The 25,394-nt window shown below is 41.5% G+C and overlaps 2 protein-coding genes across 3 annotated transcripts in view; one reads left to right on the forward strand and one right to left on the reverse strand.

Annotated features, from left to right (window-relative positions):
- Nucleotides 1-6,252: 6,252 nt before the first annotated feature.
- ARMT1 (acidic residue methyltransferase 1) lies at nt 6,253-19,876 on the reverse strand. The gene is made up of 5 exons (XM_046669423.1): nt 19,760-19,876; nt 17,556-17,661; nt 16,601-16,845; nt 11,330-11,495; nt 6,253-8,189 (listed from the first exon to the last, which is right to left on the reverse strand). The coding sequence occupies exons 1-5, from the start codon at nt 19,798-19,800 to the stop codon at nt 7,422-7,424; spliced, it is 1,326 nt and encodes a 441-aa protein (XP_046525379.1). The 5' UTR covers nt 19,801-19,876; the 3' UTR covers nt 6,253-7,421.
- RMND1 (required for meiotic nuclear division 1 homolog) overlaps nt 19,411-25,394 on the forward strand; it is a 42,061-nt gene continuing 36,077 nt past the window's right edge. The window contains exons 1-2 of one of the 2 annotated variants that reach the window (XM_046669422.1): nt 19,411-19,708; nt 19,955-20,107. The gene's annotated coding sequence lies outside the window, so the exon portion shown is untranslated. Of the gene's footprint in view, nt 19,709-19,954; nt 20,108-20,191; nt 20,335-25,394 lie in introns of those variants that run through there. The other variant, XM_046669421.1, reaches the window with a different exon arrangement.

Below are 25,394 nucleotides of genomic sequence, written 5' to 3' on the forward strand. Positions count from 1 at the left end.
CAAAGACACAGCTACTGCTAATACTGCTGAGGTTCCTGGCCCATATTCAAAATGGAAGGAAATGCTAAATTTCAGTTAGAGATTAATGAAAACAAAGATGAAATTTTTTCCACCCAATTTCACCCCTTGGATACCTGTTGAAGAATTTCTGCGTTGGAGACATACCGAACCCAATTTGTATCTCCTTAAATTTAAGCTAGAATTGGAATATTAGGCATTTTAAATCTCAATCATGGTAAAAATTAATTTGCTGTATTATAATTAATAAAATCAAGAAACAAATATAGTATTGCTTCTTTCCTTTAGTTTCTTGTGTGCAATATTCAAGCAAAGTTTAAGTGAATGGAAAGCAATTATTTTTATTTTCTTACAGAGTTTTTCTCGACTGTGACTTTTCCACATCATTAACCAAATTCTATTTCTTTTTTCCACTTTTCCTGAATTTTAATTTTATTTTCAAATTCACCTATTTTGATATACTTCTGTGACAAACCACAGTAATACCTTGTTACAAGCGTCACATGTAGATATAAAATTTAAGCCAAGAAAGAAATATTTTTTATATTTTATATTTAACATATTTTGTTAGCATCAACCTTACCGTGTTTTACTCTAGTAGACACCAGAATCCTAGCTCCAGTGTTATGATTTCAAAGTCAAAACCACAAGAATGTGTGCAGTCAACAAGGAAAATTATACTGTGCCAGTTTTTCTTGCTGAAATCTCTGTACTAAATAGTACAGAAAAAAAAAACCCAGCCACTTTACTGTACTCCCCCTTGTGCCTAAACTTTGTATTGAATTCAATGAGGATTGAAAGTCATCAGCATGACATAGGGTATAAATTTAAATTTTTAAAAAAAGGAGAAAAGCCACTTCTCATATAAAGCAATTTCTCAATATTGAGAGTTTGGAGCTGTAAGTCTAATACAAAAAGCTATTCCAGGATGACTAGAATAATTGAGTGGCTTAAAATAATTTGCAGTAAGTGAAGACTTGCAAATCTTAATGGATATTCATTATCTGAAGATGTTCATTTCAGCTTCTTATAGTAGCAAAAATTTTGAACGGTTTACGTAGCAAAAGAAAATACGATCTAGCTGTATGATGAAATGTTTGTAGCCATTAAAAATCACATTTTGGGGGGCCAGCCCTGTGGCATAGTGGTTAAAGTTCTGTACACTCCACTTGGGTAGCCTGGGTTCACGGGTTCGGACCTCAAGCACGGACCTACACCACTCGTTGGTCATGAGCCGGTGACCACATATAAAATAGAGGAAGATTGCCACAGCTGTTAGCTCAGGGTGAATCTTCCTCACCCCCCCCCCAAAAAATCACATCTTTGAAGAATTTTGAACAAATGGGAAATTGATCACAATATAATACTAAAGGAATAAAGCAGCATTCAAAGATGCACACATTTATGGAAAACTACCAATTAAATAATATACATTTCTTTATTCATTCAACAGGTACTAACTGATCTAAATGATCAGGCTTTCTAGCAGACCCATTTCATCCTTCAGACTTCAATTTAAATAGCATCACCTCAGAGGTTTAAAAAATTATTTCAAACGCTGGAATTTGTCACCTATCAACCCACTCTGTGCTCAATATTGTGTGGGGGGCAAATACATAGAAGACCCAGTGGGTGGCTGCTCCAGGAAATGTATGACTAATGGGAATCAACAATTTAGAAGTATCTTCCATAAGAACTAATTTTCCCTTCTGTTTTCTAAAAGGTCTAAAAAAGGGGTGAATATTAAATAAATTGAAAATGGGAAACGTGACCCACCAAAGGAAAGCAGGAAGGAAGGAGAACGATGTGAACGGTGGTCTCTAACGGGATGGCGCAGAGTGTACTAACTGATGCTCCATAGCAACAGTATCTCCCCATCTGTAGTTTGCAAAGAAGGGGAAAAGGTCAGGGTTTATGGAATATTCAGGTGGCCACTAGGGGATGCCAGAATGCCGACAGCTTTCAGCATGATTCGTTTCCCTTGGGGAATCTGGGTTTGAGATTGAATATAGTTCAAGTGAACCAGAAATAACTTCTCCTTTTCCAGTAAAATTGTGAGAATGTGACTTAGGTCACACAGTTAATAGGAGACCAGGGATTAGAAATCAAGCGTTTATGAGTCCCAGACCATTACTGAGTTCCAGGTCATACTGCTATCCAAGAAAACAAAATCTTCTATCCCTGCGGCAGGACACTGCAAACTAGACAGAAACTACAAAAGTAAAATGACAATGACAACAACAACAAAACCAACGAACCAAACAGAAATGCCGGAAGTTGGAAATACACTTTAGAATTAAAAAAAAAAAAAAATTAAGTAGTATGATCCTGCTTTTTTTGTCTTAGAAATGTAAAAAATATGTCTATACAGGGAGAAAAACTTAGAAATACATGTGCCAAAATCTTAATAAGGGAATTTGGAGGTGGTGGGATATTGGTCTTACTGTTTTCTGGGGTTTTTTCCCTCTGCTTTATTCATTTTCTATAGTTTCAAGATATCACTTATGGCATACCATGAATATCAGACATTATATTAGCACATTATCTAGGTAAGACATGTCTGTGTGGCACCGTTCAGTCTCCCCTACGCCCACCCCTAGTCCTAGAGGGGAGAAGAAAAGTTCTGTGGATGGAGAGGCTCCTGAACAAGGCCCACGGGGGTTTCTGGCAGAAAGAGCTGTTAGGAAAACAGGTGGGAGAGGGAAGTTTAGTAAGTCTAGCTCTGAATTGTGTTTTTGACCCACTCTAGGGTTTCCTTAAAATGCAAGTAAAGGGTTTGAACTATGTGGACATTGCCTTTTGTGGCGGGTATTTCTTTTACATGACCTTGAGGTTGAAAAGCACTGGTTCTGACTTAGAAAGATTCAACAGCATCACGCATTTCATCAAACACAAAACGCCACCTCAAATTATAGAAAAAGCTGGATCATCCCAGCAAATCTTGTCCATTTGCTGTTTAATCAAAAAGTAATAAAAAGTAACCCATGGACTATAAACCACCACCCTCCACCCAATTATTTACCTGCCCTTCGTCCACATTTCCTTAATATACCTAAGATATTAGATCTATGTCTTGATAAAAATGCATTGCACGAAATTTATAAGCTGCTTGCTTGATCCAGGAGTTACTTCATACTTAACCAAGTATGGTACTGTTAGCAGTTGAAACAGTTGAAGATGCTATTTTGGGAAAGTTTCCTGAGATAACTCAATTCTGCAGTGGAAAACTCACCCCCAGCTGACTCCAAGGTTTCAGCTTTCTCCATCATGCTCCTCTGTACCTATGCCAAACATATATTGGCTGCGTTTGCTGGGGTAGAAACAAGTGAGGGAGCAGGAGAGGACCATAGGCAGAGCCCTGTCCACTGGGCGTCTCGGTCCCTCACTTCACTGGCCCTCAAGGGATGTTAAGGAGTTCAAAAACCAATGTTTTGCAACAAAAGGAAAAATAGATAAAGAGGATTTCATCAAAATCTAAAACTTTTGTGCTGCAAACGATACCATCAAGAAAGTGAAAAGACAACCCGTGAAATGGGAGAAAATATTTTCAAGTTATTTATCTGATGAGATTTGTATGCAGAATATATAAAAACTCTTACAACTCAATAGTAAAAAGATAATCTTCCTTTCTTCCTTCCTTCCTTTCTTTCTTTTTGGTGAGGAAGATTGGCCCTGAGCTTACATCTAATGCCAATCTTCCTCTTTTTGCTTGAGGAAGATTGGCCCTGAGCTAACACCTGTGCCAATCTTCCACCATTTTGTATATGGGATGCCACCAGAGCATGGCTTGATGAGTGGTGTGTAGGTCCATGCCCAGGATCAGAACCCATGTACCCCTGGCCACTGAAGTAGAAAGTGCAAACTTAACCACTATGCCACCATGCTGGCCCCATAATCTAACTCTTAAATGAGCAAAGGAATTGAAGACATTTCTCCAAAGAAGATATACAAACGGCCAATAAGCACATGAAAAGATGCTCAACCTCGTTGGTCATTAGGGAAAAGCAAATCAAAACCACAAGGAGATACCATTTCATACTCAGTAGCATGGCTAAAATCAAAAACACAGACAACAACAAGTGCTGACAAGGATGTGGAGAAATTGGAGCCCTCATGAATTGCTGGTGTTACCACACCAGGTTCATTTTTGCTTGTCACCTGGAAAGCCAAACACCGAGACAATGAGATTGCAGGAGAGAGAGAGTTTAATCACAAGGCAGCCATGTGAGGAAACGGGGAAACAAGTTTCACATCTGCCTCCCAAAAATGGGGCCTCAGAGGCATTTATGGGGTAGGGGGCAAGGTGGTCTGAAGTGTGGAGAGAGGGGACTGGAGGTGAGGAGAGGTGAGGTAATTGATGATCTGCACAGCGTAGTCAGACTCCATGCCTCTTCATAGGACCCGTGTTCACAAAATGGCAGCATGAGCATGATCTGAGGGTGGAGTTTTTAGCTTCTTGACCTCAAAAGGTAACTTGTCAGGCATCTGCATGGGCCCAGTTGATAAGTTTGTGGTCTCAACAGGCCCAAACTGGACAAAAGGGTTCTAATTCCTGAAAAACAGCTCACACACCCATCACCATGGTGACCCAGGCTCCAGGAAGATGTTATCTATAGGAGCCTAGTGGGAGTCAGATAGCATATTGCCTAAGCAGCACAGTTAACAATGGGCGGGTGAACAGGTGAAAGCCAGAATCAGTAATTGCAAAAAGGAAAAAAGCTTTAGTCACTAGCTCCCTAATCATCAATGGTTAACCGTTGAATGGTTTCACCGGTGGGAACATAAAATGTTACAAATGTTTTGGAAAACAGCTTGGCAGTTCCTCAAAACATTAAACACAGCTGCCATATGATCTAGCACTTCCACTCCTAGATTTACACCCAAGAGAACAGAAAACACACATGAACACTTGCACATGAATGTTCACAGCAGCAGTATTCATAATCGTCAGAAAGCGGAAACAACCCAAAATGTCCACCCACTGATGGGTAGATAAACAGGGTGCATCCACATGTGGTATATCCATACAGTGGAGTATTATTCAGCAATGAAAAGGAGTCAAGTCTGAGACATACTACAACTAATGAGCCTTGAAAAGAAACCAGTCACAAAGACCACGTATTTCATAATTCTAATTATACATGAACGTCCAGAACAGGCAAATCTAGAGACAGACAGTAGATTACTAGTTGCCAAATGTCAAGAGGGGAATGGGAAAGGACTGCTAATAGGCAGATGATTCTTTTAGGGGTGACAAAAATGTTCTTAAGTTTTGGTAATAGCTGCCCAACCCTACAAATATACTAAAATACTGTACATTTTAAGTAGTTGAATTGTATCTGAATCATATTTCAAGAAAGCTGGTTAAAAAAAAATCAGGGGCCAGCCCAGGGGCATAGTGGTTAAGTTCACGCACTCTGCTTCAGTGGTCTGGGGTTCACGAGTTTGGATCCAAGGCACAGACCACTCCTCAAGCCATGCTGTGGCAGTGTTCCACATACAAAATAGAGGAAGATCGGCACAGGTGTTAGCTCAGGGCCAATCTTCCTCACGCAAAAAGAGGAAGACGGGCAACAGATGTTAGCTCAGGGCCAGTCTTTCTCACCAAAAAAAAAAAAAAAAAAATCAACTGGCAAATCTACAGGTGGGCCCTCCCTCCTGCTAAGCATTTTTTTAAATGCCATCTTGAGCCGACTTCCTCTTTCACAGTGCCACTTTCCTGCTTGCTCTAGTTTCCTTGCTCTTTCTTGTAGGAAGTGAACTACTTCCTCATACATTCTAATTTCCTGTTCTTAATAAAACATGGTAAACACAGAAAAAAACTCAAGGCTTTGGAAAATGTACCACATTCCACCATAGTTCCCACTGTGGCTATGAAGTCAATACAAATACACAATTGTGTTCTAACCTATGTCAAGTGTCTAGAAATAATTCTAATATGCTCAGTACCTTAGTAACAATGTTTAATATGGGAACACATATAGATAAGGAAATAGAGTAAATTCAAATTATATATATATTTTATATATAAGCATTATATAAACATTTTACAAAAAAATGTTTAAATACTTAGTGAGGGCGTAGACTATGGCTTCTCTGAAGCGACGTAATTTAACAACTGCTTGAGCAACATCTGTCACACACATTCTGAGTCTCCTTATCACACACATCTCATTGTTAATCCTCCCTTCTTGACTCTCCCCAATTGGAAAATAAAACCAACGAGATTTTCAGTACAATTCATTTTATTATTCTAGTGCAAGAAAACATTTCCAGGTTTATTTCCAATTTCAGTTTCAAAACAAACTGACCTGAAACTTACAGTCTTTCATATCTGGTGCTCACCAATAAACATGTAAGAATATAAAAAATGCATTAACTTGTTGGTAGTACCACAAATTCAATGCATAAGAATCTTTTCTATCTAAAGCATTTTTTTAAACTGCAGAGCAATCTAAAAACCTGTTCATCTAAAACACTTATGGGTTAAAACAATACATTTCAATTGATCATAGATATCACAAATCGATTGTAAAAGATATTACAATTCTTCAAATACCATTTGTTTCATTCTGTTCAGTCTGGTGTTTCCTGACATCCACTCCACAGGTCGATCAAATGCATGTTAATAAAACAGACTATTGAAATGAAATAAAATTCAAGGAGAACAAAATCTAGAATTAACTCAGGAGGTAAGTTTTACTTTTGTGTGTTCAAATATCACAGTTGTAAGACATGCCTCTCTTCACAAAACGTATTTAAGATGTATATTCTCATGGAGCCCTTGTTTCTAGAGCCCCAAATCAAGTTAAATAAAATTACATGCTTCCTACAACATTAAATACCATGCAGCATAGTACTAAAAAAAAAAAAAACTGTTGGGGTCAGCCCTGTGGCGTAGCAGTTGAGTTTGGCACGTTCCACTTCAGCAGCCCGGGTTTGTTGGTTCGGATCCTGGGCATGGACCTACCCCACTGTCAGCCACGCCGAGGCAGCGACCCACACGTCAAGTGGAGGAAGACTTGCACGGATGTTAGCACAAGGCCAACCAAAACAACCCCAAAATGTTAACTTTAAAAGCAGAATTCATTTATATGTTGCTTTGTCTCCAATTAAAAGTAAGTTCATTAAAACCACTGAAAATTATGCATTTAACTTGAATTAAGTTACTAAAGTTTCAACATAAATGTAAATATCTGTAACTAGCTAATCTATCCCCAAAACAATGTAGTGAGGCAAAATGTTCAGAGAAAAAAGCATTCAGAGCATATGCAAGTGAGCCCTGAGGGGCCAGGCTTCCCAGAGCTAAGGCAGAGCTGCCACAGTACTAAACCCACACCTGCTTTTCTGGGGATGAAAGTGCTGTCAGATCTTTCTACACAACCCAGAGTTCCAAAACCACGTCAAAGTGGACCATCGAACTGAAATATTCCATATTTCCCACAGGTCAGCCAGCCGGGCTCAGAGGCTGCGAGCCGCTCCCCTTGCCCAGGCTGCAGACCGACCTGAACCTCAGCCTTCAGTGTTCTTATACTGCAGAGAGGCGCGGGGTGGAAGCCACTCAAGGCCTGATGGAACGGAACGGTAAACTCCCACTTTCTGTCGCCTGTCAACTTCCTATAATTCAAATCACCCTTGAATAAAATTAAATGTGCCTTTTGCAGTTCGGCATATAAGTCAGGTGCGACCTGAGACATTGCACAGAACTCATGAGGAAGAGTCCAAAATATATGATCGTGATAAACCCATCTGCCCGTTTTTATATAGTTTTCCCAGTCGGTCCCACACTTGGACATCCACTTATGATCAGACCGTTTTACTTGTTCAATTAACCAGTTAAAATCACGGACAGTAGTATCAGAAACAAACCATGGAATCATTTTTCCATAAAAATGGATCTCAGTCGCCAGTTTAGAGGACAAGAGGAAGTCGGCTAATACTAAATCTGTCACAAGTTCAAACCCAGAATTATCCAGAACAATATCCACTCTAGTAACAGGTACTTTTTCTCTTGTTTTCTTGCATTTGGTAAGCAATGACCAAAGACGTTCCAAGTCATTCACTAAAATGAAAGGTTTTAGGTCTTCCAAAGAATTTATTATATTGGTCTTCTGAGAACTGGTTTCCCCGCCGGATAGAGACAGATCGCATCTATTTCCCCACAGTGAAATCTGAAACAGAAAGAGTACCAAACAGTTACCCTTCTTTTGAATAAACAACAAAAATTTTATTACGTAGGACATGGGGGGAGGGGCTGCTAAAAATATTCATAAAATAAATTTCTACAAAACTCTTTAACATAAAACGTCCATCAAATTTACACCTTCTCTAATAATGCAAAGACTGTTTTACAACGAAACCTTTAATTGGTCAGTATATAACGACCAATTAAAAAAAAACGAGCCTGAAAAATCTTAATGACCCATATTGTTTAATCTGCAGGAAAGTCTTTGTCTCTTACAGATATGAGACCATGTGACCAGAGCCAGGAGACACATGAAAGTTCCTTTCCAGTGCCCCTTACCCGCTGTTTCCTTTACTAGCTGTATAACCCCAGGACCTGGCAACCTCTCTGGGATTTGCTTCTCTCATTGATAAAATAAAGAAATTGGACAGGGAGATGTCTAAAGACCCTCCAACTCTAATAATGTCTTATTCCACTTTAAACTGAAATACTCAAGCTTATTTTCTAGGAAATGGTACGTAGCCCTATTTTTTCTTTTAAAGCTGTAACTAAAACTATACGTTTAGGACGGCAGGCTCTGGAATCAGACAGACCCGGGTTCAAGTCCCAGCATCTCCAATTAATGATCCTCAGTGAATTACAGACAGTCTCTAAGGCTCAGGTTCAGCAGCTGAAAAAGGAGCTAACGATAGTACTCACCCTGCAGAGTGACTTCGGAGAACTAACTGACATACTCTGTAAGCAATGTACCCGACACCTGGCGTACAGAAGTACTCAATAAATATTAGCCAAAATAGACTCTACCCTTCTGTGTCAAAGTGAGAGGAAAATGCATGTTCCAACTAAGAATATTGTTTTTAAAAGATAAACAGGTTTTTTTTCACGTTTCAGCCTTAAAGAATAACTCAAGTGCACGAGTCTGACGAACAAACACAGGGGTACATGATGGCACCCCCAGCGAGGTCAGGGGCTGGGCTCGAATCCTACACCTTTGTCACACCATCATCCAGTTTGTAATTCTGTATTTATTTGTGCCATTACTTGATTGTCGATATTCCCTCAAGATTACAAGTTCTAGGACAGGAAAGGTTGGTCTCTTTTTCTCACCATCACATGCCTGGCATCTAGAACAATGCTGGACTGAGTAGGACTAAAATATTTGTGTGGACAGTGGTGGTGCTCTGTGGCTTTTAAAGAGAGATCAATATTGGGGCTGGCCCCATGGTGTAGTGTTTAAGTTCGTGTGCTCCGCTTCAGCAGCCAGGGTTCCAGGGTTCAGATCCCGGGCATGGACCTACACTGCTTGTCAGCCATGCTGTGGCAGCAACCCACTTACAAAATAGAGGAAGACTGGCACGGATGTTAGCTCAGGGCTAATCTTCCTCAGCAAAAAAAAAAGGAGAGAGAAAGACAAAAAAGAAAACAAATCAATATTCCTTGCAAACTAAAACACCTCAGGCTTCTCATAGCCAGTTAACCTGCTGGTCATCATGAGCACTAATGGGAGGCAACTTTGGCCTCCTTGACTTGGGAGCAGAGTGGCAGTTGGGGTTAGCTGGCTGAATTAGATGACAGAAAACGGACTGGTATTCTTTCTTCTTCACAACTGATTATACTTACGGGACAAAGAGTATATTCAAAGAAGACTATTCCTTGAGAGAATGGGCTAGCTAGGGGTCAAGGGGGACAAGCGGATCTTCTCTTTTTTTAATTCTAAGCTAAGCATAAAGGAGAGCTCACAGGGGCAAAGATAACTAGGTCTGTGAGCTAACAGTACCCTGACAACTTTTCTTCCAAACTCAAAATGAGCCTTTTCCTCTCGGTCATTCAGCTGACTCTGTGGGCCCTTCAAGTTTCATCAAGACCACGTCACATCCCACAACCTGTCAGCACCTTCTGCAGCCTCTACTTTCAAAGTCTATCCAGATCTGGTGACATTCACCACCTCCTATGCTACCACCTTGCCCCAGTCATCCCTCACCTGAGTCACTTCAGTAACAGATCGCCCTGTTGCTACCCTCGGGCCCCTTCAGTCTGTTCTCAGAAGTAATCCTTGAAATAGTCATTTAACGCTACTCCTCTGATCAAAGAGCTTCCCATTTCATTTTCAGTAAAATTCAAAGTCCTGACCTTGGCTTACACGGCCTCCCATGCCTTTCCAGCCGCCCCCCACCTCTCTCATTTTCCTTCTGAGAGAATCCCCGTGCGGTTTCTCACACACACCTGGCAGGCCCCCCTCAGAGCCGCTGCAGAACTTCCACCCCAGCTGGGCACGCTGGCGACCGCCCCTTCACTGGCCTGGGGTCCCGCCCCCTGCTCAGCAGGCCCCTCCCTGACATTGCCTGCCCCCTCCGCCTGCATTCCCAGGCCCACTTCTTCCCTGCTTTATTTCTCTCCTGGCACTTTCTAACATCTCCTTCTGGAAATGTTGCTAACTGTTTCCGGGAAAAGTGAGGGCTAGGGAAATTGCTGTGTCCTGCACGTTCTCAAATAGTTCTAATTCTAATCACGTATTTTAAATTTTAGGATGTTTTGAATGAGAATTAAAAACTAAATACAAGCTAGATGAAGGAATGTAACAAAACCATATTAAACAGGCCAGTGGCCACCAGAGAGCTCCCAGCTGCTGATCCTAACGGCACGCTCTCAGGCCGGGCTCTGCGCTCAACCTCCCGTGAACAGTCTGGTTCAATTCTCACATCAAATCACGAGGTACACATCACCGTCCTCATTTAACAGATGAGGAGACGGAAGCGCAGAGAAACTAAGTAACTTGTCTCAGATGCAACGACAAACAATGGACAGGGCCAGCATTCAAGCCCAAGCTGGGCTGGGCCAACGAAATGACTGCGGCGTATTCTCTCAGGATGAGAAGCTATGAAGCCAGACGCCTCGTGCGCCACTAAAATCACCTCCAGTTGGAGCAGAAGAGGTTTCAAAACCCATTTTCAGAGGTTAAATGGATTTGCATTTCTTGAATAATACTATTACTAAAATGATAAAAAACGATCCATTATAACTAAAATGACAATATATACATGATTTGTTGTTAAATGTGTACCAGTTTATTTTCTACCTGTTTAAATAGAAAAAAAATATACTCAGGATATTAATTATCACATTTACCTGAAGAAGCTTAAAAAACTCATTTTTCAGCTGATTTTCATCTAGGCCTTCAACAGCGCTCGCCAACGCTTGCAGGTGGGTACATAAAGCAATGACAGATTCCTGCGACTCAAAGAAATTCTGGTCTTTTGATTCTTTAAATACATCAAAGTCATCGATTGGGGGACTAAAGTAGGAGAAAAACATCAGTGAAACATTTATACAACTCTGCACCTTTTTCCTTTAACATTCTCATTTCTTTAACTGCAATTCTTTAAAGGAAAAAGAATAGTACTGTCCAGGTGCAATAATTACTGATGACAGACACTGGATATAATACAGATAATCAAATTCCACAAAAATAAATCCCCAAACTAATTTTAATTAGTTGTCAAAAGTTCCCTAATCAAATATTTTACTGAAAGTATTAAATAATTATAGTGACTACATCCATAATTATTTACCCAATAGTGTCCAGAACAATAGAAAAAGAGAAACAAAATATTAAGATAATTGCTTTAGATCAACAAACATTTTTGTGGGTACTCAATGTGGCAGGGTTCCAAGTAACAAACACACATGGATATAAACAGAATATTTGAATGCAATGCAGTGATCACAAATAGAGTGAAACCTAGAGAATTTTGAGAACCCAATGACTACTTGAGATAAATCACACTTAATCATACTGTAAATTTTATTATAGTAAGTTTTGATCATTTATGCGTAGATTTTGGGGGGGGCCACTTTTCCCTCCAAGTTGCCTTTGATCCCAGATGATGTACGTGCCATGGCCACACCTGCATGCTGTCCAATGAGAGATCAAAGAATATTAATCCGGCCTAGGAAGACCAACACTGAGGTATAAACACTAACATAAGAGCCTTTACAGGAGCAAACATAAAAGACATTCAGATCATCTGAATCACCCATTTTAGGGTAAAAACAGTATGAATAATGTAATGGGATTGATTAAAAAAACCCAAAAACATACCAGAATGTATACATCCAAATGACTGCCGGCTCCCTCCAGTCAGTCCATCCCTCGGGAAGCTACACTCTTAGTCCAAGGATGCTGCCATTGCTCAAAGCACTTTTGGAATTCCTCCTTTGGAACCTTCTTCAGAACCTGTGGCACTTTGTTAAATGTCCTCTCAGCGGTGGCAGATCTTCATCCTTTGGAGTTAATTGCTTTTTGGAAACAGCCAAAAGTCACTCCCAGCAACTTCAGCAGAATGAAGTGTGCAAATCAAATGGAATAAAACATTTTTTAGTCGAAATGAGTGACTGAAAAATAATGAGACTAATTTTCTTTTTGAGGCTTGCAAATACGGCTCTGAAAGAAGTTCCGAAGAATTAAAAGATGTTTTTAGCAATGGCAGCATTGCTGAAATAAACCAGTCTCTTAGGGTGACTGAAAAGGATAAAAATTATTTGGACGCACAGGTTCCAGTGCAAGGGTCAGCAAACAGCAGCAACCCCATCTGGTCCGCCACCTGTCTTTCACGACCTGTAAGCTAAGGATGGCTTCTACGTTCTCAAATGGTTGCAAATAAATCAAAAGAAGGATACTACATTATGACACATGAAATTGCCATCTCAGTGTCCATAAAAGAGGTTTCACTGGAATACAGTCATGCTCGTCCACTGACCTCCACGGCTGCCTTCACGCTGCAAAGACAGGGCTGAGGAGCGGCAACAAAGACCACGTGGCCCCCACAGCCTAAAATACTTACCCTCTTTACAGAAAAAGTTTGCTCACTCTCATTCTAGTGTTTTAACAAATCATTCTTTGCTTTAAAGTTGCACTTCAGATTAAGAACGAGCCTTATTTCTTATATTTAAGAGAGTAAACTCACATAACTATATATGATGTCTGATTTTAAAATGTTTGCCGTTTTAGAACCTACTGAAGCTGACTATGTGCACACACTATGCCCCGGTGGTTCACTCCGAGGTGTACACCCAGCAGAAATAGACACATGTCCCCAGAAACATGAGTTTGAATGCTGGTGGCAGCACTCTTCATGATAACCCCAAACTGGAAACTCTTCAAATATCCATCAACAATAGAATAAGTAAACAGATTGCAATATATTCATACAATGCAATGCTATACAGCAATGAAAACGAATGACTTAAAGTATAAGCAACAATACAGATGCCTCTCACCAACATAACGCTGACTGAAAGAAGCCAGCTACAAAACTACATCCCACACAATTTCATTTAAATAAAGTTTAAAAATGCGCAAAACCAACATAGGTCAGGATAATGGTTATCTTTGAGGGGTGGTGATGGTAGCAACTGTACGGGGACCCAAGGGGCCTTCTGGGGTCCTGGTCCTGCTCTTTACCTGGGCAGTGGGGACACGTGTGTTCTGGTAAAGATCGCTGAATACCTAAGACGTGCACTGTGCTGTACATATATCACACACTAATAAAAGCTTAAAAATGTCTGCCATTTTCTCTACACTTTCATTTTTCAATATCTGAAGTATATTTACTTAATATATTTAAATTTCACATATGGCTAAAACCTTGAACCTTAATTTGGAATTGCAGACTAGTCAACTATTTAACGGTAATAAAAACCAAAACATGTATCTCAACAAAAAAATTAGAAGCACAGTTCAGTATAAGAGGCAAAATCAACGTAAATATGTCTTAAAGCTAATGTGTGCTTTGGGATCCTACAAAAGTTAAGAAAACCCTTCTTTGGTCACTTGGGGCTGTCACTGACCCAGGCTGTCACTGACCCAGGTTCTTTCTTTTTTTCTTCTTTTTTTGGTTTTGTTTTGTTTTGTTTTGTTTTTGGTGAGGAAGATTGGCCTTGAGCTAACATCTGTGCCAATCTTTCTCCATTTTATATGTGGGTTGCCACCACAGCATGGCTTGACAAGTGGTGTAGGTCCACACGGGGGATCCGAATCCACAAACCTGGGCCGCAGAAGCCGAGTGCGCCAGACTTAACCACTATGCCACAGGGCCAGCCTCCTAACCCAGATTCCTATAGGTGGAATTCTTCCTACAAGAACCCTGACAAGTTGGACATTTAAAAACGACCTCAGGGGCCGGCCCCATGGCCGAGTGATTAAGTTCACATGCTCCGCTTCGGCGGCCCAGGGTTTCGTGGGTTCAAATCCTGGGCACGGACATGGCACCGCTCATCAAGCCATGCCAAGGCAGCGTCCCACATGCCACAACTAGAAGGACCCACAACTAAAAATATACAACTATGTACGGGGGGGCTTTGGGGAGAAAAAGGAAAAATAAAATCTTAAAAAAAAAAGGCCTCAGAGCTAGTTCCACTGTAGGACGGTTGTTGGTTACACTGAACGAGAACCTGAGGTCTGGTACAATATAAGACAAATCCCCGCCGCAGAGGTCACCTTAGGAGAGTTCCACACCCAAAGCTGATCAATATTCTTGTTTCTGGAACTTAAAGATAAACTTTGCCTCTACTCAAACCAGTGGATCTCATCCCAGGACGCACAATACATTCTCCCTGAGGCATGGAAAGAAAAAAACTGATGCCCAGGCTTCATCTCAGACAAATTAAATCACCAGTATCTATTTTAACATAACAATTTAGAAATCTGTAAGTTAAAAAAAAAAACAAAAACCCCTCCTCAACTGGGTTATAAATGCGCAGCCAGGTTTAGGAACTTCTGCCCTGGATTTTTAATTCTCTGAACCTGATCCACCTCTAAAATCAAACTCGGAAACAGAATTCCGTTGGTCTTTCTACCTTCCAAACTCTGTGCAGGGTGCTATCCAGACTTTCAACACCTCAGCAGCTTTGGCTAATAGCACAGATATTTTCCAGAATTATGAAACTGTCACCAAGAATGTCAGACTCACGTTAGTCCTCGACAGATATCCAGACCTACTAGTCGGAAAAGCACAGATTGATGAGAGCTCTAAGCTGATCTACACAGACCAGGCCCAAATATTGGTTCTGCCATTTACTAGCATGTCACCCTGGGCATGTTATTAACCTTTTTTTTTTTTCTGAGGAAGATTAGCCCTGAGTTAACTGTTGCCAGTCCTCGTTTTGCCGAGACTGGCCCTGAGCTAACATCCGTGCCCATCTTCTGCTACTTTATACATGGGATGCCTACCACAGCATGGCTTGCCAAGCGGTGCCATGTCCACACCCAGGATCAGAACCGGGGAACCCCAGGATGCTGAAGCAGAACGTGTGAACTTAACCGCTGTGCCACCGGGCAGGCCCCTGTTATTAACCTCTTTGACCCTTAGTTTCCTCAACTGTAAAATGGAAACCATAATAACACCTACGTTTCACTGGGTTGCAAAGTAACTGAACCATAGCTGGTTTTCAATCTATGGCAGCTCCTGCGATTAGCAGTAGTCTTTTGCTTGGTGCCTTCTGTGTGCCACAGTGTGTTAGATTTTTATCAGTGTTATTTTGCTTCTAGAGCATAAGTCCTAAAACATACTTACTCCGCAAAAACAACAAATTGTGATTTTTTAAAAATAATTTATAAAGATTAAGACAGAAAGAGCTAATGTATACTCAAATTTATGCATGTGTCCCGAAATAATTTTTTCATTTTACTATTAGTGCTGGTTTGGTTGATTGCTTTAAATTATCCTATGCTATGTTTAGGATCAGATGCCAATGGATTCCTCTTATTCAGCAAACATGTCAGCTAAAAGAATTATCCACATTGCATTTTCTTCTGCTCTATAAATGAGTTCTATTATCAGAATTTTCCTAGGAAAAATTAAATTAGTAAAAATAAGCCTATAAAAAGTTATTTTGGACATCTATTTCGCTGTTAGAGCCTTTTTAATCTAGCCATTAAAAAAAAGCAGAGCTAAAGAGTAAGATAGTAGATTAAACAATGTGGATTCACTGTTGACTCCTTATCCCAGATCAATTCTGACGCATTATCCAATTTTATAAACAAAACAGATGCTTGCTTTGTCCCATCTTGATATTTTTATATAAGTAATTATTTCAAATTAACATTTTTTGCTCAGTAAATATAACGTTTTACTCTAGAAGAAAAGTAACTCTTCCAAAGAATTTTTAATTAGTTCCTACTCCAGATATTCAATCTTATGTCTATTCCAGGCAAGTGGATTATAATTACCAAGAACCTATTGTATCAACAACATTTGCAGAAATGTCCAACAGCGCCATTAATATTTGCTGCACTGAATTCAGGCTTCCACTGGGTTTTATTTTTAAACTTATCATTTTCTAATTTTCAGAAAAGCATAAATTATCTAAGCATTTGTCACCTGACGGTTCTGTACGTACCTTTGGATGATGGCTTCATGAAGTCTACGATACATGTAGCATTCTACAAACAACCACGGTGAGTAAAACCACCTTGGTTTCCCATCACTTTCATTTAAAAGACTTTGCTGATATTCGAGGTACTGATTCCATATGTCAGTATCAACAAACTTCTCAACTAAGGGGACAATTGGTTTATCTGTCTGCAGTTCATTCCGTAATTTAGAAAGAAGAGAAATAGCTTTCTTTTCAGCTTCCACACCTCTCTGCAGAAATATGAAAAAAATTATAAATATAAATCTGTACAAACATATACGAATAATCTATATAGAAATAAAATATATATACCCACATACATATATATAAAATTCCTCTAGGGTAGCATATTTTTATGGGCCTAAACTTAAGAAGGAAAAAATACTACATTTCAACGCTATATTTTATGTCCTTCGCAAACTATTATAAAAATTTAAATAGCAGTTAAATGATGGCCTAGCAGTTAAAGTTTGGCACCCTCCACTCTGGCAGCCTGGGTTGGGTTCCCGGTGCAGAACCACACCACTCATCCATCAGTAGCCATGCTGTGGTGGCAGCTCACACAGAAGAACCAGAAGAACTCACAACTAGGATACACAACTATGTACTGGGGCTTCAGGGAGGAAAAAAAGAGAGGGAGAGAGGAAGACTGGCAACAGACGTTAGCTCAGGGTGAATCTTTCCCAGCAGAGATAAATAAATAAATAAATATAAATAAAGATAAAAAACACAAATTTAGAATTCTTAAGTTGAAAATCAAAGAATACACACAGATCTATCAACACTATCCTGCCTAATCTGTTTTGCTTTTCTTTTTTAAGTTTCATTTTATAAGCTAGAGTTCTTTATCTTTAGGTGGAATGACCATTACCCCAGATGGAAAATTGTTTATTGTGTTTCTGTTAATGAGTTAATAATAAAGTTAAAACACAATTCTTACCTCTCCATGTTTCTCAAAAAATTCACTTTTATGTCGATGCAATGTGTCAATAGCCTTGGTTAAGATCTGTGGTGTTCTGTCTTTAATTGTTATATACGCAAATGATCTAGAAAGAGAGTCAGACACTTTACTTAGTAGCATTAATACTAAAGATTGGCCATCTTTCAGTTTCTGGAACACTTCATTTAAAATTCTTCTTCATACAACCATTACAAGGTAAACAGTACAATACAAGGTAAACCAGTATTGTCCAGCTACTATATTAAGACATAGGAAAATCTGAAAATGTCTTTGGAGTGTCCTGAAAGCTAAGCAGTCTTCGTACCTCTCATGCCAGATTCTCCCCTGGGGTCTGTTTAATCACTCTTACCTTTCCCATTCTATCCCTTGTGTTTTCTGTAATCAGAAACCAGTTTAACAATGCGACAGCACAGAAAAAGAATGAGTCTAAAAATCACACAGGCTCTCCTCCCAGGTCTATTACTCAGTAAGCGGCTTCACCTACTTAGAAAGATGAATGAGGGGAAGGATGTAAAACTGCCTGGGAGACCGTACAGTGCCAGAACACAAAATGAAAGATAGAAAGAACGGAAGAGACTTACGAACCTGCTTCTCTCTTTTCTCTACATATTCAGTCTATATTCTGAACCAATTTTAATTTTTTTCAAAAATTTTTCCTGCTGCCCTCCCTACCTCACAATGACCCCTTCCAAGCTGTTCTGCCCCCAAACAAAATTAAGGCGTGTTACCATCTCACTCCCCCAACCAAGAAATCAGAGATTCTCTAGAAGTGTCAAAAGAATGAAGAAAGCTGGGATGAGGAAAAAGGAGTACACATCCATCAAAAAATTTAAAATAGTCTTGATTTCAGACATATAAAAACCAAGATTTACAAATTACCATTTTATATATAATTAGTTTGTTAAGGAAATACATGATTCAGTTAGAAAAAGCAGATGTTAGTAAGGGATGAATTTCTGTGCACTTGTCAAATAGAGAGCACAGAACTTAACTGATCAGTTCAATGATATCTTCAGATCATCAGAGAGAAGAACAAAGAAAGTTGATAATTTTCAAAATACCTCTGCCCAAATTACCTCTTCTAACTTTAATTTGACTTCACCACACTTCTAAAAACTCAAGTACCTTATACGCATAGTAACTACTATGATCAGAATTGAACTTTAAAAATCATTACTAATTCCTTGCAGGAAGACACAAATTTCAAGGCAGCAGACACAAAAAAGAAGTGACAGTCCTTTGAGATTTTATTCAACTGGAAAGTATTACTATTTTTCCAGCTACTAAAGTTCCTCAGAGGTTTGCGTCTCCAGGGTAAGGTCCCACCCAGGTCAGGACTAGGGTGAGGCCAGAGGCGCCCACCGCTCAAAAATTAAGGGTGCAAACACCCTTTATTATCTGCACGACCCCGAGGGAGCGTCTGCTTAAATGTGGGGCCATTCGTACCTCTCTGGCCTCAATCTACTCCTGATAAAGTCACTGTTTTCTAGATATTCCTGTGTTTTGCAATATTTTGGAGTAAGGACACATCTCAACGATAAATCTGGCCATTCAATTTATACAAATGGATATACAAACTGTTTTACGAACGTCCACAGTTTCACCTAGAATCTGTGACATGACGCCTAAAACGCAAAAAGCCACAGGCATTTTTAACAGTGGCATTATAAATTAACCTGAGCCTAGGAAGAAATACGTTTCTGAATACATCTGAGATTCCTAACTTGTACAGAGAATCTGAGCCCCCCAAAAGTGCGTTTATTAAAGTAACTAAAGATGATTAAAGCCATGAGCTGCAATACTCTGAAAGGGGGAAGAGGGGATATAAAGTCTCGAGACAGTCAAGCGGGAGTGAAAAAACACAGCGTCAAACCACTTTAGAGACAAGTTAACGGCTCGATACACATTAACAGGAGCCTAGTAAAACGCCCGACGGATCCCCGCCGAGGGGGGTGGGGGGGTCACCGGAGATTTCCGCCGGGGGTCGCAGTCCGTTCGCTGCGGTCCGGGACCGGCTGCACCGAGCAGGCGCCTGGGGAGCGGCGCCCGACGGCGGGACGGAGCCCTGCGGCCGCCGCGGCGTCCCCGCGGGGAACCCAGAGCCTCCCGGCGGGGCCTGGCTTCCCGCAACAGTGAGGAGGAGGGAAAGGAGCGGGGGCCTGGGCGAGGAGAGCGACACGAACCCTTCTTCCCGTGCCGACAGCGACGCCGGCCGCCCCGCCATCCCCCGCCGCGCTGCCGGCACCGCCGCTGGGGCCGCACCCGCCGCAGGACGAGAGGCGGGGCGAGCGCGGAGGCGGGGCTCAGAGAGGGAGGGACGCGCGTTAAAAAAAAAAAAAAGTGCTTTTGAATGACGAAACTTTATTTGGCACCCGCAGAAGAGACAAGCAACGGTCGGCTCGAGGACGCGGAGATCTTCCGGGGACGAAGGCGGGGACAGCGGCGGGCGACGAGAGGAGCGGAATCAGGAAGCGGCTGGAAGGCGGAAGCAAGCAGCGACCGGGAGGGCCAGCGCCAGGGGCGCGGAAAAGGTCGCGGCGGCGCGGGTCACGTGGTCGGGCGGTCACGTGGCGAGGGCGGCTCGCGCCTCGCCGGGCCCGGAGCTCAGTGCGCCTGCGCAGTGCGGCGCGCTGGGAGGGGCGCCCGGACTGGGCTGGCTGCGGGGAGCGGGAGGGATCTCTGCTGATCTGTCAGTGCTGTCGTGGGGGCCGCGGAAACTTGCGTCCCTGGCGCGTCCCTCTTCTCTTCCGGCGGAGAGGTTAGTGCCCTGCCTTTCCCTAGCGGCTTGTACGGTCCCGCCTTTGCTCTCGTTCGCCTTGATCCTCCGGTGTCACAGGTGTCACCGGCACCGCCATGACCCCCTGCCTCTTGCAGTGATCTTTGGTCGACTTAGCCGGCAGCAGAAAGCACTCAGTCTACAAACACTTCCTGAAGCCCTTTTGGACCCAGTGCACAGCGGTAACTGCAAAGATAAAATAAGGTTGAGCCTAAGGAATTGGAAGGCATGCTCCCAAAGATTAGCGCCGCATCCATTGAATCGGAGCCCAGCTGATCTGGTTTGCTTAGTAGATAATGTGCCCGAGAACTGATTAGTGCCTCGTATTTCATTCAGAAAATATGAGCTGTGTTATCAACTGTTTCTGGGCGCTGTGGTCACGGAAGACACAGCATGAACAAAAAATCTCTGTCCTCAAGAAGCCTGCATTCTACAGGGAAGAGAGCGACAAAAATCTCCTATCCGTTCCTCTCCTATTTTTTTCCCTTAGCATTGTCGCTATTTAATATATATTTTGCTGATTTACCACTTTTACTGTCTGTCACCCTCAGTGTGATCTAAGGTTTAAAAGATAAGGATTTTTGTCTATTTTCACCTGTAGGACAAGGTCTGTCACATGGTAGGAACTTAGTTCATATTTGTTTTGTGAATTAATAAATTAAAAGTAAATGTATGCAAGGAATGATAAATGCAACGGAGAAATATAAAGTGGAGGGAGACAGAATGGGTGCTGGTGGTGCATTTTAAACGAAGCAGTTGGGGAAGACTTCACTGGGTAGGAGATATTTGAGCAAAGGTCTGAAGGAGGGGAGGGAATGAGGCTAACAGATACCTGGAAGAGCATAAGGAACAGTAAGTGCACAGATCCAGAGGCCAGAGTCACAGGAACAAAACGAGCAGGGGAAAGAAGTTTAGGAGATGTTAGAGTGGTGATAAAGGGTGGAGAATGGAGAGCCATGCAAGCCATTTGAAAGGCTTTGCCTTTTATTTCAACTGAACTGTGAAGCCATCATCAAATTTTGTGCAGAGGAAAGACGTGATCCAACTTCAGTTTTCAAAGGATCACTTTGGTTGCTGTGTTGATAAGAATCTGCAGGAGGGCCAAGAACAAAAGGAAGGAGACCAGTTAGGAAGCCATTACAATATAATCTCTGGGAAAGATGGCAGCTTGGACCAGGGTGCTAGCAGGTTGGTGGTAAGAACTGGTCTGAGTAAAGTTAGTGGGATTTGCTGACAGACTGGGCATGGAGAATGAAGAGACAAGGCGGACTCTAGGCTTTTCGCTTTAGCAAAGATAAGGATGTAGTTGCTATTTCATGAATGTGGGATACTGTGGGAAGAATAGGATTTGCAGCAAGATTCCAGAAGCTTGGTTTTGAGCCTGTTACATTTTTTTATGCGTATGAGAGTGATTTAGAGATAAATATTTGATCTTGATTAATGTATAGATGTTACATAAAACTGTGAGATCACCAAGAGCTGAGAATACAGAAAAGGCCCAAATACTGAGGCTTGGCTTTTTCCATTCTTGAGGGGATGGGAAACCAGAAAAGAGATGGAAGGTACAACCAATGAAAACAGCCAGTGTGGTATCCTAGAAGCCAAGTGCTTCAAGGAGAGTAGAATGCACAGCTGTATCAGATGTTGCTGATACGTCAGGTAAAATGACGACTGAGAAGTGACCATTGGACTTAGAAGTGTGGAGGTCATTGGTGGCCTTGACAAGTGGGTTTTGGCAAAGTGGTGGGGATGAAAGCCTGATTGGAATGGGTTCAAAAAAAATCAGAGAAGAGGAGTTGGAGACAGTGAATGAAACACCTCTAAAAGGAAAGGAGCTCAGAGAAAAGGTGCAGTCTATGGAAAGGAGGATGGAGTCAGGGGAGAGTTGTTTCTATAAAGATGGGAGAAATTAAAGCACAGTTGTATGCTAATAGGAATGTGCCAGTAAAGAGAGAAAAATAAATGGCCTGGAAGAGGAGGGGAGAAGGGCTTACTCAGTCCATCTGGAGGCAGGAAGGGATGAGATTCAGTGTGCAGATGGAGGAGCTAGCTCTGGATGGGACCACGAGCAACTCTTCTGTAGCAACAGAAGGGAAGACAAAGTATAAGGGCACAGAAGCAATAGGCGGGTAGATGGATGATAGCAGAGAGCTTGTAGAAGTTCTCTTCTGATTGTTTCTGTTTTGTCAACAAAAGGTAAGCCAGGTAATTACTGAGAGAGAAGAGGAGGAACACTGAAGGTGTGAGGAGAGAGTGGAGAGTAGAATACAATAGGGAAACACGGTTAAGATCGTTGAGCAGTGTGAAAGGCCCACCTGAAGCGAGTGGTCGTGATTTTGAAGTGAGACAGTGTGGTTGGTTGGTTGGTTGGGTAGTTGGTTGCCTCTAGCTACTGTCAGCTGCAGGAGTACAGGCACAAATTAGGTGAATTATGCTTAATTCAGGTAGGGGGTATGTCACGTGGGTATGTGGAAGTGAGAGGGGTGCAAGAGATTTGAGGTGTGTGGAAGAGAGAGATTATAATGGTAGTACAAAGAATATCAACTGGGTGTGGAGGAAGTGAAGTGGGGACTGGGGGGCAGTGAAAAGGTGGTTGGATAATTGCATCGCAGGTCCTATTGGGTTGAAGAATTATTTGGAATTGGGTGATAGAAGTGATCTTGAAAGATCAGAGGTGGTGTTTGGAGAGTAGAATGCTTGAAATTGAGAATATGAGGTTGTAGTTATTGGTAATACGGTCTAGAGTACTGCTGTCCAAGAGAAATAAAATCCAAGCACAAACAGAATAACTTTTCTAGAAGCTTTAAAAATAAATGGGTGAAGTTAATTTTTAATTTACTTTAGCCCAGTATATCTAAAAATATTTCAGCAAGCAATCATCATAAAACTTATTGAGATATTTTACTTTTCTTGTTTTAAGTATAAATTACAAAAATTTTTTTTAAATTTTATTGAGCCACATTTCAAGTACTCAGTAGCCGCATGTGCCTAATGGCTGTTGTACAGCTTGGAGTGAGTGGCTGAGGAAGGAAGGAAGACCACGATAGGTCAGGGAACTTGGGGGCCAGGAGATGGGAAGAACCATGCCCTCGGCCGATCTGCCTGGGTATAGAAACCATGAAGAATTCAAGGATGATGTGGAGGAGCATGTGAATTCAATGCCAACAGTGTTACACAGAGCTCTTAGGGTAATTAAAAACCTAGTGTACTTTTTATCCTTAGTTTGTAACAAAATTTCACTTTACTGAGATGTGTTTCCGTTTTTAACAAAGACTAAATATTTTTGTGTGTGTGTTGGACACCTTAAATGCTTCACCTGTGTCTTTCTCTGCAAAGAGAGGAAGCACACCTGTTGTTTGTCCTGTAGCTCTTGCCTTCTTTGTCCTAGGCTTCACGGAGCCTCTGTGGGAAGGCAGTCTTTAGAGTGTGCAGCTGAGAGTTTCCTAGAAGAGGATGGAAGAAGCCCAGTCTGTGTATACAAATTTATGAAATTTTTTATAATTTGTTTTTTCAGAATCCCCTAGTTCAACTGGAAGGGCATAGTACCATTAAAGGTGAACTAAAATAGCTAGTTGGACTAGAAGTAAACACAGAATGCCCACTTTTGAAGGTATTTTGAAAGCAGCAGGTGCTACCTCCTAACTACGGCGGTGACGACTCCTTGTCGTCTTCCTTCTAGAGGGAGTAAGATGGCGCAGTGGTCGCAGTGTTGTGTTTGGAATTGGAAAAGCCGGGGACTTAATTACGTCTCTGAAATGTGCTAACTGTGAGCAGTTGGCCTCTCTAAGCCTCAGTTTCCTTCTCTGTAAAATGCCTCACGGGGTGATTATGAGGTGAGGCAGAGTACTCGGTGGGTGGAAAGTACTCAGTAAGTAACATCTTGGTCTCTCTCAGTTCCTCCTCTACGTCATTACAAAGGATATGTTTCTTGAACATACATTTGACCATGTGAGTCTCAGATTTAAAAGCTCTGGCTTCCCCCTACCCGTAGAAACTCTTTAGGATCAGTTATGATCTGGCCACTGGCTCCTTTTCAGTCCTGGTCTCCTGCAACTGACTCCTCCCTCCCCTGAAGCCGCTCCCTGGGTGTTTCATTTGCTGATCCCTCTGCCCTTCAGAGACCCAGTTCAAATGTCACCTCTGTGCATACGTCCCACTCACCCCTCACCCCCCATGCTCCCTTCTCTGCACCCCACGGCATTTGGTACATAGGTCTGTTTTAGTGTTTATCACATTATTCTGTCTGTTTCCCCTGCAAGACTGTGAATTCTGAGATCCTTGATTCATACCTGTATCTCCGTCATCTAACATGTTATTTTGTGAAAGAATTATTGATTGTCTCCTGTAGACTTGCTTTTAAAGAACAAATAGTTTATACTGTAATAAGGGGGGAACTTACTTACATAGACAGTTTCCTTTGTCTGGAGTGTGTATGTGTGTGTATGTGTGCATGTGTGTATGTCTCACATCCTGTACCCCCATTGCCATGGCCACCCCCAGCCTGAAAAGTGCCTTCCCCGTGGAGAAGCAGCTGAAATCTTTCTGGGAGCCTTTCTGAGTCTTCATGTAGAGTTAGGCAACCTCCCCGTGAGTTTCCTCAGCACCTTGTATGGTAGTTCTTTTTAGGGCGTAGGGCCTATTCCTCTGAGTTAGAAGGAGCCCCTGAAAATGCCTGTCTCCTCGGGGAGACCATTGGCCCCAGGATGGGAGAGAGCCTGTCCTTTCATGGAAGCGTCCCTGGCACTAGCTCATTGCTTATCTCAATGTAAAGGCTCAATAAATTTTGCGTAAAGGAATTTATAAGTACAGATTTTTTAAAATAGTTCATGTGCTTATGAAGTAAATGAAGAGAGCCCATTGCTCTATTTTTCTTTTTTAAGGTCCTTGTCATGTCAAAAGCTTTATAATCCTGTAATCTTCCAGAAAGAAGGCCAAAGGTCAACTAAAGGAAAAGTGATGGAAATACTTATATTTATTTTTTTAACCTTGTTTTTTTTTTTTTTTTGCTAGACTTAGGTTAAGAAGTATCCATTTTGCAATTT

The sequence above is a fragment of the Equus quagga genome, chromosome 8 (genome assembly GCF_021613505.1).
Source record: "Equus quagga isolate Etosha38 chromosome 8, UCLA_HA_Equagga_1.0, whole genome shotgun sequence".
NCBI lineage: Eukaryota > Metazoa > Chordata > Mammalia > Perissodactyla > Equidae > Equus > Equus quagga.

Excerpts from the sequence above, each read along its gene's own strand:
- ARMT1 (XM_046669423.1), bottom strand. The coding sequence starts at position 19,800 with ATGGCGGGGCGGCCGGCGTCGCTGTCGGCACGGGAAGAAGG. Across the intron at positions 11,496-16,600 it reads CATGAAGCCATCATCCAAAG|TCCCCCAATCGATGACTTTG; the intron begins GTACGTACAGAA and ends CTCCTACTTTAG. Across the intron at positions 8,190-11,329 it reads AGTTTTTTAAGCTTCTTCAG|ATTTCACTGTGGGGAAATAG; the intron begins GTAAATGTGATA and ends TTTCTGTTTCAG.